This window comes from Pseudonaja textilis, chromosome 2 (assembly GCF_049901715.1).
Source record: "Pseudonaja textilis isolate UNSWEBS1 chromosome 2, rPseTex1.2, whole genome shotgun sequence".
In the NCBI taxonomy this organism is placed as follows: Eukaryota; Metazoa; Chordata; class Lepidosauria; order Squamata; family Elapidae; genus Pseudonaja; species Pseudonaja textilis.
The window spans coordinates 223,171,171-223,186,128 of record NC_141991.1 but is presented as its reverse complement, the minus strand read 5'-3'; the positions used below and the strand labels follow the sequence as shown (position 1 = coordinate 223,186,128).

The window sequence follows — 14,958 nt, the reverse complement described above, 5'->3', positions numbered from 1 at the left end:
GGTCAGAACCTGCTGAATACCACTGCTGTTTAGAACCAGATGGGCATTGGTTCACATTCCTTAAGCCATCCTATCTATATAAAACCTCCCTGATAGCGTAGAGATGTTAAGAATCAGAAATTTGAAATCAGTTATCAATCTTGGTTTCAGATTTAATTTTCTGGAAACTAGAAAAGGTTGTCAATCTGTTATGGATGATTAGTACAAGGAAATAGCTTTATGGTTGTAATCACAGATCAAATGCAAGGATGATTAACTTCAGTAAGCCACAGTTAGTTTGATTTTTTTTTTGCTTTTATTAATTTTATTAATATAAAACAAATTATTTCACAAATATGTTAAAACTTCTTTATTTAGATTATTGAGCCTGATAGGAAAAAGAAAAAACTGGTAAAGAACAAAGAATATATTGGCAAATCCTCAAAGTCTCTACAGTATGGAAAAGAAGAGAATAATTCAGTAGATATTCAGAAAACAGGTATGTTCTAAATATCGTAACTTCTTTCTGTCCAGGAGTTATCACAAAAATTGGGAAATATTCTGTAACTGCAGCTTCTGTGGTTATCTAGAAACCTAGGAGCAAGATAGAATTAGGGGATTTGCTTTGGGTTTTTTATTTTGTTATTTACAAAGTTCATTCTCATATACATTAGCATATGCCACCTAACTGAAACTTAATCATACCTGTTTGATGTTCAGTCATATTTTGTAAATATTTTAAACTGTTAATATTTGTGAATATTTTCAGCCACTTTATTTGGTTTGGATATTACACTGTCATAAATGTGTAGAATAGGAGAGAATAGGAACAGAATAGGAAAGTTTTAGAAATTAATGAGAGAATTACATTTTCAAAGCCGCAAGGTATATGAGTGATTTTCGGTAATAGATTTCTGGATAGATATGACAAGATCAAGAAATAACTAGTGCATAAAACAGGATGTTTGTAGACTTTAAAAAATCCCTATTTTTGCACTGTTGTCAAGGGAGAAGCAATATAGCTTAAAGACTGACATTGTATAATATAGCCAAATATAGCTATTGAGCAGGATAGATATCAGCATAATTATTGGATAAGAAAAGTGTATGGAAGAATGATAAAAAATATTTCTTGGATGTAGTATGTTTGCGATAAAACGTTTTATTGATATTGCTAATGAAGGGGAAACAAAGAAATGTATGCACTCTGAAATATGCTCAGAAACCTTTGAGAAATTGAGAGCATTTAGCCGTTTGGAGCCTCCAAGAAACCGAGTTTCTTCAGAAGCTTTTCATGGAAAAGAGTCAGTAGCTTTGAAAAAATGCCAACATTCTGTGATTGGAAACAATGAAACAAATGATACTTTACATCCCCCAGATATAAGTAAGGTAATTAGTTCTTTGCTATTTTTTGATTTAGCTGTTACAATTTAATTTGGAACATTGACTGAATTTTGAAGATGCTAAGACAGCGATTTACTGTTGTTAAATCTTGTATCATCATATTCTCCATTACAAATGAATAAGTGACATGTTAAGTAGTGTAATTAATTGTATCAGCATTTGATGTATTGGTAGATACGGTAATGTGCTGGAAGTCAGTTGGTGAATAAGTATATCCACATGTGAGTATGTGAGTGTGTACATATACAACATAAATACAACATATATAACAAGCTGAATACCATACATGTAAGAACAAAGCTGAATACCATACATGTAAGTACCCGTGAAAACTTAAGAAAACAAATACATATGTATATGTATATGTGTGTGTGTGTGTGTATATATATATGTATGTATGTATGTATGTATGTATGTATGTATGGCATTCAGCTTCGTTCGGGTATTTTCCCACGTCATTGTAGTTGTGCTTTTAAAGTTTTAGCAACGTTTCGGCAGAATCTCATCTGCCATCATCAGGCTTCTGTATAGTGTTCATAGTGTTATAGATGAACACTATACAGAAGCCTGATGATGCTACAACTTTAAAAGTACAACTACAACGACGTGGGACAATACCCGAACGAAGCTGAATGCCATACATGTAAGTACCTGCGAAAACTTAAGAAAACATATATGGTATTCAGCTTTGTTTGGGTATTTTCCCACGTCATTATAGTTGTGCTTTTAAAGTTGTAGCAACGTTTCGGCAGAATCTCATCTGCCATCATCAGGCTTCTGTATTGTGTTCGTCGAACACAATATATGTATGTTTATATATATATATGTGTGTTTTCTTAAGTTTTCGTGGGTACTTAACAATTATTTGGAAGCCTGCAGTCACAAACAAAAAAATCACCACACCACAAGCCAGGCAAACACCTGGGCACAAACAGATCCCCCCTGATACCTCCAGCTCAAACACACCCCAACCAGGCATCCGGATGAAACCTAGCTTGGTTACATATCTGGAAAAAATAACCAAGAAGAAAATTATAACCAGCCACAGATCCAACAGACGATCATCCCAAGAGAAAAATCTTCCAGATACCCCAAACTATACAGCCTCCCAAAAATACACAAAGAAGGCATACCTCTCAGACCCATAGTCAGCTCCAGAGGAGCACCACTACAAAACCTAGCTAAACACTTAGCAAAACAGCTACAGCTCCATGCTGAAACAGCAGCTTCACATGTACAAAACTCATACCACTTCTTTGAAATGATCAAAGGTCTACACAGGGAACAAGAAGATCTGCTTGTAAGTTTCAACGTGGTTTCACTATTCACTCAAGTCCCAATAAAAGAAACTCTTGAAATCATCAAAAATAAATACCAACCACCCAAACACTTCATGGAACCAACAGAACACTGCTTAACCAACACATATTTCATATACAAAGGACAAAGATACAAGCAAATTGAAGGAGCCCCTATGGGATCACCACTGTTACCCGTCATTGCAAACCTGTTCATGGAAGAATTTGAATCCAGAGCCCTGGCTAATGCCATCCACAAACCCAAACTATGGTTAAGATACATCAATGACACATTTGTGATTTGGCCCCATGGAAAAGAAAACCTAAGCAATTTCCTAACACACCTAAACAGCACACACCCCAAAATCAAGTTCCCCATGGAAACGGAAACAAACAAACAACTACCATTCCTAGATGTACTAATCTACAAAAAAACAGATGGCACACTAGGACACACCATATACCAGAAGAAAACACACACCAACCGCTACCTCAATGCCCAATCCCACCACCACCCAGCACAGATAAACTCCGTGGCCAAAACACTAATCGCCAGAACCAAACCCCTGGCAGACATGACACACACATAAAGACTGAACTATGCACCCTGACTAAAGTACTGACAGCCAACGGCTTCCACAAAAGCAAAATCACTGGCTCAATCCACAAAAACACACTGAGACATAATGGAGACCTAGAAGATGAACAGACCTATGGGACAGCTGTCCTGCCCTACATAAGAGGTACTACAGACAAAATCAGTAAGATACCACACAGGCATCACATCAAGACTGCCTTCAAAACAGACAAACATAGCGTAGCCGTCCATTTACTCGGAGCCAAGCTGCACTAAAAGCCTCCAATACAGGAACACAATGTTGTCAGCCATTCAAGACAAAAAAAAGCCACGAAACAGACAGAAGATATTAGAAACACCAATCAAGCAGAACACAGCAAACTCCAAGACCAATAAACAGACCAAGACTCCCAACCAATCAGGATGAAGAAAAAGACATTCTGGCACAGCAGTAGGCTAGTCCCAAATTTAAAACTGAAACAGCTGTAAAAGTCTGACTCACAGACGAACACAATACAGAAGCCTGATGATGGCAGATGAGATTCTGCCGAAACGTTGCTACAACTTTAAAAGCACACCTACAATGACGTGGGAAAATACCCGAACAAAGCTGAATGCCACACATGTAAGTACCCATATATACATATACATACATACATATTGTATATATATTGTCTGCATTATTTAATATGTGATCCTAAGGCACACCTCAATTGTTTTCTGATGGACAGTCCTTCTGCCAGGGTAGAAATGGCTGTGGATCTAAAGTTGCTTTAGAATTGTTCTAAATTCTAAGGAGTAATTTACATTCTTAATCTATGCCAAATAGAATTAGAATGGAAAAATTTCCTTTTAAAGTAATTTATAGGAGAAAAAAATATGTTCCAATAGGGAAAAGTTTTCCTCTTTCCTCTTTTCTGTTTTAATTGGGAATAGCTGATATAGTTTATATTAAAAGTAAGAGACGTGTTCTTGCACCCATCTCCCATGAGATTGTTGTACTAATCCTAATGGGCTTAAGTAATGCTTTTAACAGATCTTGATGTTTTCCAACACAAAGAAATCTATTCCTATAAAAATGAACCATATTAAGTTCAACAAAACTTATTGTGAGAATTGTGCATGTAGGATTGCTGCATAAATCACTGATTTTTTCAAGGCTATGTAACTAAATTATTATATATATCTATTGAAAAATTATTATAATTCTTCTTACAAGTGCAACTTTTAAATCATCATTAAAATTTGTTTATTTTAGTTTTTGATCTTTTAAAATAGTACATTATACATTGTTAAGATATAATTGGAAAACAATACAAGCAAAACTAGAAAATTATCAGGAAAAAATGCTACAGAATTTTTATAAATTTTCAGTTTGGGTTTACGTAGTAAAATGCATCCATTAAACAGGACTGTTATAAAGAGAGCTTAGTTCCTTAGGAAAAAGTAATAATAAAAATGGGCACACAGTTTCTCTTTGAGGACATAGACTAAGTACTATCATAGTAGTCCCTGATAATGATTTGAGTTTGTTGACTTTAGAAGAGTTGAACTGTGGGGTCCTTGGTGCTTACTGAGTTTGGGTTTTTTTTGCAGATGTTTCATTATCCAACTAAGTAACACCATTTATGTTAGAAGACAGACCAATGTCTGCAAGAAAACAACCAAGCTCAGAGAGCATCAAGGATCCCACAGATTTTTCATTCTTCTTCTCAGTGTGTTCCATCTTTAACATTTAACTGTCTTTTATAACTTCTCTGTTGTGTCTGTTTTGCTTCTCTAAATTGCTTGTGTACTCTGTGATCTGTAATGTGTCTGCTGTGATAACATTTCTAGTTGCTCACCAGATTTTTGGCTATAGTTGTCTTTCCAAGTAAACACATCTTGTTTTTTTGTTGCAATGTTACTTTGAGAGGGCTTCCAATTCTGTTTGCTTCCTGGGTTATATTTGGCATTCTGTCACTAATGAAAGGAGAATGAGCTGGAATTTCATTTTATAATAATTTCTTGTTCCTGCCTGATACTTTTTGCTAAACATTTTCCTGTTAATATTTTCATTTTACATATAGGGAAAAAATGTCGCCCACTTTTTCACCATGAAAATGAGATCTGAAAATACCTGTAATACATCAGATACAACTTTAAAAAAACCAACCAAAATTGTATATACACCTCTTGAGCTTCAGTTCCTAGAACTAAAAAAACAGTATAAAGATGCTATTCTATGTATTGAGTGTGGTTATAAGTACAGATTTTTTGGAGATGATGCAGAGGTAAGGCTCTTGTCTGAATGGCATTGTATTATATGTTGCTGTTACTAATATTGTGCATAATTATTGAAAAGCTAATGTACAAAAAGGTAAAATGTGATACATATAAACTTCCAAGTGGGACAGGAGTTGTAAGCAGACGTTGGTTTTTATCTTGGTAGAGAGGTTACAGCTACAGTAGCAGCATGCTCTTTTAGTGGCTCTTTTTTTTCCTGGCTCCAAATAGTACTTACATATTTATTTAACAACTTATTTGCAAGACTGGTTTTTACCAAGTATTTGATATAAATTTGATTATATTTGTGTGTGTATGTTTTAATTTTAAAATTTGCTTCAAATACAAGATACCTTGTAATACTTACAAGATATCTGGCAATACTTACAAGATGAGTATTGACAAAGATTATGATTTAAAAAACCCTCTAAGTTCCTCTTTTGTACTGCTGCATGCCTAGACAGAATTATATAAAATTATAATAAATATATTAATATGGTTGAAGTATTATTTAATATTTTGAGACTTTTAAAATTATTCAATATATTTAAGTAAATGTCATTAAATAACTATTATATAAGTAGTTCTTGATTTAACGACCATTTCCTTAGGCACAGTTCAAAGGTACAATAGTGCTGAAATGTGACTTATGGTCAATCCTTGCACTTAACGATAGTTGCAGCATCTCTCGGATCCTGTGATTAAAATTGGGGCACTGCTTGCAACCAGTACGAATTTACGAGTATTGCAGTTTCCTTGAATTACCTGATGACCGTTTATGAATTTTCCAGAGGCTTCCAACATGCAAAGTCAATGGGAGAAGCTAGATTTGCTTAATGAGAGTGGCAAAAAAGGTCGTTAAAATCAAATGTAACTCATTTATCAACCATATTGCTTAGTGACAGAAGTTTCAGTCCTAATTGTGGTTGTAAGTCAAGGACTACCTGTGTGCACCTAAGAATTTTGTAGTATCTACATTGCTACTAGAATTTTTTTTAATTATAATCTATAATTATATTTTATAGATTGCTGCTAAGGAGTTGAATATATGTTGTAATAAAAACCACAATTTTATGACTGCCAGCATACCAGCGCACAGACTATTTGTTCATGTTCACCGTCTTGTAGCAAAGGGATACAAGGTTTGCTTCTAAAGCTATATATATAATTCTAGCTTTATATTAGCTTGTTTTTCAGAGTTGAATGCTTTCAAATAAAATGTTCCAAACCAAGTGACCTTTCCTACTTCCTAATCTGAACAGTAGTTTGTAATTACAATTCCAAGACAAAACTATTGCCTAATTTGGTTTTGAAGTAATCAAAGCATGTATTTAATTCTTACTGAATTTATATGCAATCTTCCAATATTACTTGTGTGCTTTTTCCCTCTATTTATTTTGTTGTTTGGAATCATTTATGATTTATAACTTTGGCTTAGAACTCAGGAAGCTATTTTATATCATTAGGTAATTGATCCATCTGTCCTAGTATACTATTTCCTTTGTTTGGTGTAGACTATTCAGGATTTTAGTCAGGGGTCTTGAACTTCTACAAGCAAAACAAATGCTCTGTCACTGAATTGCAATTCTTTGCTTCTTGTTTAAAATGATTAGTTATGGGAACATTCCTTAACTGTGAGTTGTTACCCTCTAGGATATATCAAGCAATTTAGGGAAGATTGCAGTTTTTAAAAAAAGTTAATTAGGTGAGCAAGGTCTGGAGTGAATTTTAACTCTGCTCCCATTTTACTGCACAAGCCTAACAAAATAGGATTGCATAGGCAAAAAAAGTGTGCATGATGTGAGCGATGACTAAACCCGTGAACCTGTCAAAATCATTAGTTACACCAGCATATTCATTCATTCATTCTGGCACCATGGCTATGTGAACCATGTGCATATTTAACATAAATCTAGATGGAGATTGGGAATATAAATCACATTGCATTACACCCATCATTCTAGTATGATTAAAATGAACCACGGCTTAGTGATGTGATGTGTGGCCCTAAATGTAATGTCATGACCAGAGCTTGGGTACTAAGTCAGATCACAATGTTATGATCATCAAGATATATTTCCAAGGAGTAGAGTCTGCTTCTTGATCATATGTTATACATATAAAATGTGGTACGAAGTCATACATAAGTGTTTTTTGCTGTTTACCAGAAGAAAAATTAAATAGATGCGTATGAGTTCCATCAGTTTGTAAAATAATTCAGTTTAGCATTAGAGCTTATGTAGGATATATTGGACAGCAAGGGATCTCCAGCATTGTCAATCTTCAGTGAATACTTCAGCATTTTCCCATGTGATGTTTAGATTCTTTAAGTCTTCTATGAATGTTATTTGCCATATATTTGGGGGGCATCCTCTTGATCATTTGGCATCGGGGGGGGGGCATCTCATTGCTATCTTGGGGATTCAATTGTTCTCTATGCAAAGAATATGACCTGCAAGTTGGATCTGCATGTGACAATGTTATATAGTTTGTAGGAGAAACTCTTCTGAAGCACTTTTTCATTAATAACATGGTCAAAACAGTGAATCCTTAGAAAGATGTAAAGTCTCTTGTTAATATTTGCTGACCCCTTCTCGCTGGCATAAATGACTGTTGGAATCATTATAGAAGCAAGCAAATGGAGTTTAAGTTTTAGTGATATAAACAACAAGGATCAGATTTTATTTATCTTCTGGAAAACAGCTGTTGCTTTTCCAATGAAGCAGTTGATATCCATCTCTGCATCTCCATTTTGAGCGATTACACTACCCAAATTTCTACTTCTTCAAGTTGCTGTGGTCCTAGTGTGATTCACTGTATATCTGTGTGGTGGAGTTCACATACATGACCTTTGATTTTTTGGCACTTATCCTGAGGCTAATTTTGGTTGCTGCTTCATCTAAGACAGTCGTCACTCATCGTAGTTTCAGTTCAACTTCCTCAAATAGGGCAATATCTGAAAATTATGGTCCCCAAGATATTCCAGTGTCGTCATATAAACCGACGGCTCAAAACAACTTTTGCTTGGTTAAGTAAATTTTCTTGAGATCCTTCTTGCTGTTTCTGTAGCGGGTATAATTTTTACAGAGATGGGTTGCTAGCCCGACAATCAACGATCTTCCTTTCTCATTTGGGCTTGGGACCAGCAATGGTGGATGTATAATAATTAAGTCAAAATAATTGCGTTAAAATAATTCAATATTTAATATTTTTATTTTTATTCAGTGTTTCTCAGTGTTTCATGTTCTCTGCTTCTCTTGCAGGTAGGGGTAGTAAAACAAATGGAAACTGCTGCTTTGAAGGCTATTGGAGAGAACAAAAGCTCTCTTTTTACCCGAAAATTAACTTCACTGTATACCAAAGCTACATTTCTAGGAGAAGATATCCTTTTATTATGGATTTAAATTATTTTGATGGCATTTATTTTCGTGTACCTCTTATTCGTTTGTTTGAAATATACTCTGTTTATTCTTCCAGTTACATTTACACCTGCTTCGTCTGTTTTGCTTCCGATTGCCCATATTAGGGATGATGGTTTTCCTGTTGTGGTTTTCTATAGCATTTTATTGTATAGGTTATTGTACAAAACTCATTACATGAATATGATGTAGTTTTAACTTTAATTCTATTTGCTTCAAAAGTCTGTCACAGGGTTAGGGGAAAGGTGATTTGGGGGATTTAAAATACAATCTATGAAAATAAAAAAATCTTTTGGAGAATCTTGGTTTTTTAAAAAGTGATAACACAGAACGACATTTAGAAGTTTGTAAAATAAATTGGTGGGGAAACCCCAAATTTTCTTTAATTCTAGTTGAGAATGTCTATCCCAACGAGATAGAGAATAAAACCTTCACAAAATGGCCTTGTACAAAAGTAAAAGTTTCAGATCAGCATATTGTATTTGGGTTATGTCAAAAGTACATATAGAATTAATTTCCTTTAACACTTTGCTACATTTGAATCCCCTGTTGAAATTAGATAATTCAATGGAGGCTGAAGAAATCTCTTCTAATGTCTGCGATAATTATCTTCTCTGCATCTCTGAAAATAAAGAAAATTTAAACCATAAGAATCACAACATTGTTTTGGGCGTAGTGGTAAGCATTTCTAAAAAGCTTTAATTTATAATTATAGCCATAGAAATTGTAATTGTTCACAATGTATCCAACTGTATTTCAATATAAATACAATACAGTGGGTATCTTGGTGCTCAGCTACATTGAAACTCATCAAATTTGATACAAACATTTTGTCCTGGTACTCATTGTTTTTTGGGTACTCAATGCACAAGCTAGAACTGGTTGGTATTGGTTACCATGTGACTCAATATATTATTCTTTATGGTAAAAATTTGTTTAATCCTGTTGAGAATTTCCATCCCAACTAGATAGAGAATAAAACCTTCACAAAATTTTAGTACATTACCAGCAATGAAAGGGACTTTTTCAGCTGCCGCTTTTCGGTTGGCTCTACAAGAACTTTAAGGGTCAGAGTACCTTCAAGAATGGGTTGGTTGTAGAGTGGACAGATTGAAAGGTTAGGGTTATTTTGTCAATTCTTCTCACTGATTTTTCAAACCGATCCCTTTGCCCAATCTTTTTGAAATAGTTTTGGGGAGACTGATAGTGGGAAGAAAAAGTGGAAATATTGCATTCTAACAGATGCTACTGAATAATATAATACAAGGAGTAGTAAATTCAATCCAGGTTGGTTTGCTTTATATATAACTTTTATAGATCGGTAAGGTAAGGTAAGGGTGAGGGCTGATGCATTCCACTGAAGCCTTGTTGCTTTCAGCAGAAAAAAAGTGGAATCAGTTCAGGACAAACCCAATTTTATATAAGAAAATCTGGGGAATTATTAAAGTTGACAGTTTATATTAATCTTCCCCAACTGATTTTACCTCTTCCCCTCGTTCATTACAAAAGGATCATTGACTTAACTGGGTAAGGTTCATTTAAGTCATAATCCAGAGTATCTGTAAAGTAGCATCTTGAGCAACACCAAAGCCGCCTAGAGTATCTCCAAGCAAGGTAGATGGCAAATAAATTTAACAATCAATCAAGCAAACAAATACTGGATCCCAGAATTTGGAATTCGTTGAAACTTAACTAAAAGCAGGATCATAAATAAAAAATGGATTTGAAACAAATGTGTGATATGAACTATACCATGTGCAGTGCTATTCACTGGTTTAGCAGTTTTAAACAATGAAGTCAGCTTAATAATGGTCTTCGTTGGGCAATTGAATGGTTGATTACTAAGTACTTCTGGCAAATACACAAGATATCTGTATGGCTGAAGACAAATAATAGCTACATATTGTATGGACATTTTGGTCCATTGGTGATAGGACACAATTACACACGACCTGTACACGCCCGCCCCATGGACGCTGCTCTACGCCGATGATGTGTTCCTGGCCAACCTGTGCAAGGCTGAACTCGAGCACCGAGTCCAACAGTGGCACGACCGCCTTGAGCAGTTCGGGCTCCGGCTGAACTTAAAGAAGTCCGAATACCTGACCACTGACATTGAAATGACAGGCTCCATCCACGTGAATGGGCAGGAGCTACCGCGCGCCTCCACCTTCAAGTACCTGGGAACTACTCTTGGGGAAGAAGGCCTACTACAAACTGAGGTGGCAGCCAGGATCAATGCAGCGTGGGGCAAATGGAAGTCCGTCACGGGCGTCCTCTGTGACAAGAAGATGCCGATGCGCCTGAAGGCGAAAATCTATAACTCTGTGTGCGCCCGTGGCCATATACGGCGCAGAGTGCTGGCCCGACGACCAAAGAAGTCGAAAGCAGACTCCAGATAATGGAGATGCGAATGCTCCGATGGTCGGTAGGCCTCACCCTACTCGATCGCGTCAGGAACGAAGAAGTGCATAGACGGTTCAACGTCGTGCCCATCCCCACGGTCATGAGGCAGTCCGGCTACGATGGTTCGGCCACGTGAGCCGCGCCAAGGAAGAATCCATCATCAAATCTGTAATGAAGGTGACTGTCGGAGGAGCGAGACCGCGTGGTAGACCTAAACAACGCTGGATGGACACGATCAAGGCCGATCTAGAGATCGCGAAGGCAGACCCGACACACGTGGCAGACAGAGAGGTGTGGAAGCAGTACTCAAGGACATTAGCGGACCTCGCCCGAGCGCGAGACAAACGCTGAAGAAAAAGAAGAAGAAGAAGAAGAAGATTGTATGGACATTTCATGTAAATAAAAAATAACATTCTTTAGAATCATTCTATGTTTAAGTTGGTTTATTAAACTCAGAGAAAGAGAGAGAAAGAAAGAGAAATAAGATGGCTTAAGGTTTCACAGAGTTATTCTATCTGGAAAATAATTTAAGAAGTTGCTATATTCTTTTTTCAGGCGGTCCAACCTACTACAGGAGAGGTTCTGTTTGACAGTTTTCAAGATTCTGTAGCTCGTTTAGAGTTGGAAAATCTAATACTACGCCTGCAGCCAGTTGAGATTATTCTTCCTAGAGATGTGTCAGATCAGACTGAGAAGCTTATAATTAGAATGACTTCTGTATGGTAAGCTTCTATATAATAGAACAATTTTATATTTATTTCAAACATTACTTTAAAGTCTTGTTCAGATTTTTGTAAGTGTGAGTAGTGAGCAAGTCCTTATATGTACCTTTCTTGACCCTTTTTCTTGATAATAAGTAATCATTTAATGTTGTACTAGGTTTTCTGATCTGGAATGCTACCATTTATCCCCATATTTATTTATATGGCTGTTACTTCAGATATAGATAAGGATAGTATTTATTGGGATAGGATTGGATCTTCATCAAAGAACCTATATTACTTCCATAGCATGAAGATAATGCATTGTCAAGTCATGGAGATTTCTAGAACAAATCTTGAATGTAATGGTTATTAAAAAAAAATCTTTTGAGGCATTAATGAAGACTATCGCCATTAATTTTCCGGTGTCTTTTTTTCTTTTTCAGTATGTTCCTGTCTGAAATACATACATACATACATACATACATACATACATACATGCATACATGCATATACACACACACACACACACAATATATATGACATGTACTCTTAAAATGTTTACTCATAACTAGATTTATCTTTTTTAAATTCTACAGAAGGAATTATTAAAATAGTATGCTATGTGTGTATGTAAGATCAAATAATAAAGGTAAAGAAGCACAGTGAAAAAATCGGATTAAAATTAAATACAGATAGTCCTTGATTAATGCCACAACTGAGCCTAATACCTCATTGCTAAATGAAACAGTTAAATAGACTTTGCCCATTCTACGACCTTTCTTGCCATATTTGTTTAAATGAATCACTGCAGTTAAGTTATTAACAAGGTTGTTCAGTGAATCTGGCTTCCCCATTGACTTTGCTTGTCAGAAGGTTGCAAAAAGGGATCACAGGACCCCAGGACTTTGCAATTGTCAAAAATATTTGCCAGTTGCAAATGTCTGAATTTTGATCACATGAATATTTGGTAGTTGCAGTGGTTGTAAGAGTGAAAAATGATCATAAGTTACTTTTTTCAGTGCCATTGTAATTTTGAACTGTCATTAAATTAACTATTGTAAGTCGAGGATTACCAGTATCAAAAAGACCAAGCTAATGATAGCAGGTAGAATAACCAGCCTTAGAATTGACAATTAAGATATTGAAGTGGGGGGTAGCTTCTTTTAAGATCTACCATGAATGGTAAAGAAATAAGCAGTCAATAACTATGCTGCAGACTGGCACTTGGTAGAACAGCCATGAAGACCTTGGAAAAGATATTCAAATATTTCAGTGTGTCTTTACCTACAAATAATCAGAGTTATGCAAGCCATGGTATTCCCTGTGACACTTTGTGGAAGCAAATGGTAGACTTTGAAAAGCAGGATAGGGAGGGTATTGACACTTTTGAACTTTGGTGTTTGAGAAGACTTGTCAAATAAATCAACCCATAGTTCCCCCTCAAGATATAAATGACCAGTCCTAAATTATCCTACTTCACACATATTGTGCAAAAACCTCTCTCTGGAGAAGTCTGTGAAAGAATAGTGGAGAAGGTGGAAGGAAAGAAAAGAGAACTGTTAGCCTTATGAGTTACATCGGACAGGAAAGACTGCCAGATGAACTAATTGAACTTTATTGTTAAGGTCATGTTAACAGAATCTTACAAGTCTGAAAGTACATTTCTCTCACTGTCCCATTTATAGCCCTCCAAATTAGGAAAACCTTGAACAACATGGCCTCTTGAGCACCTTGGCCCACCTACATTACTATTGCAGCGAAGTTGTCTTTTATTTGGTTCTCTGTGTTTCTTCTCTCTGTCTCCCAACAGAATGATTAAAGGCTAATAGTTCTATAGAAGATAACTTGCTATTTATGTCTCTAAAAACCATTGGATTCTAACCAATGTAATGTATCTTTAACATTCTAAAATCTCCATTTGAAAGCTGTTCCAAGTAGGGCTTGGGCTACAACAGAGTTCAAGATATTCATTTGGGGGTGATATGTTGGAATCACATAGAAAAAAAAAATCCCTATTTGTTCATGACTTTTACCTATTTGATGTTTTGGTTAGCCTTCCACAACCTGCTATTTTTCAAAGGTTAGCTCCGTGCTGGGTAACAATCGTAGGAATTAAAATTCAGCACAACTGAGGAGGATGGGGAGGTCTAATTTAGGCTGTTTATACTGTCTTGTATCTAAATAATTCTAGTACTGACACAAAGTTATTGCAGTCTTTAATAGCAGTGGCAGAGATCTGGAATTGAGGGAAAAAAACATCTTTTTTTTCTGTTATAGGAGAAGGTTTTTTTTCATAATTAGAAGAATCATCATATGACATAATCTTTTAGGTTAGAGCTACATGTTTGTATTGTTATTGCTATTCCAGTACTTAAGGTCACATTTTTCACATTCTGTCTTTAAACCAAATTGATTAAGCATTTGGAAACCAATGAATTAGAACAGGCCTGTCAAACTCCCAGCCCGTGTTGGCCACGCCCATACCTGGCTTGGCGAAGGGGGAAAAAGTCCTGATATGTCGCGTAATGCCGCTGTGACGACGTGAGTTTGACACCCCTGAATTAGAGGATTGAGTGAGCATATGAACTCCGTTTGCATATTTAGAACTCCATTTTCATATTAAATACAGATATTATTTATTTATTTTGCTTAAAAGTTTTTCTTTCATGTTTCGTAGAAACTTTTTATTGTACCTGTAGTCTCCTATAATATTGAAGTAGTGAAGCAACATGAATTACATTGCTTAGGAACTTGGTCTTTTGTAAATGTTGGGGACTTTAAAATAGATATTTTCTTTTGTGGCTTTGCAAAAAATTAAGGGGAGGGAGAGGTCTTACAAATCTCATTCTAATTGGGGCTGAAACTGGTTATAATCTTATTCAAAGATGGTATCCATAGGAAGTGAA

At 35.7% G+C, this 14,958-nt stretch overlaps 2 protein-coding genes across 3 annotated transcripts in view; one reads left to right on the top strand and one right to left on the bottom strand.

The window, feature by feature from the left end:
* Positions 1-14,958, bottom strand: part of OCLN (occludin) — a 389,915-nt gene that overhangs the window by 187,221 nt on the left and 187,736 nt on the right. The gene's annotated exons all lie outside the window — the stretch shown is intronic.
* The window catches only part of MSH3 (mutS homolog 3), a 47,211-nt gene that overhangs the window by 1,593 nt on the left and 30,660 nt on the right, over positions 1-14,958 (top strand). The window contains exons 2-8 of one of the 2 annotated variants that reach the window (XM_087927119.1): positions 358-478; positions 1,163-1,368; positions 5,328-5,531; positions 6,549-6,665; positions 8,787-8,906; positions 9,480-9,620; positions 11,904-12,070. In XM_087927119.1, coding sequence (XP_087783245.1) covers positions 358-478; positions 1,163-1,368; positions 5,328-5,531; positions 6,549-6,665; positions 8,787-8,906; positions 9,480-9,620; positions 11,904-12,070 — 1,076 coding nt within the window. The remainder of the gene's footprint in view (positions 1-357; positions 479-1,162; positions 1,369-5,327; positions 5,532-6,548; positions 6,666-8,786; positions 8,907-9,479; positions 9,621-11,903; positions 12,071-14,958) is intronic. The other variant, XM_087927120.1, reaches the window with a different exon arrangement.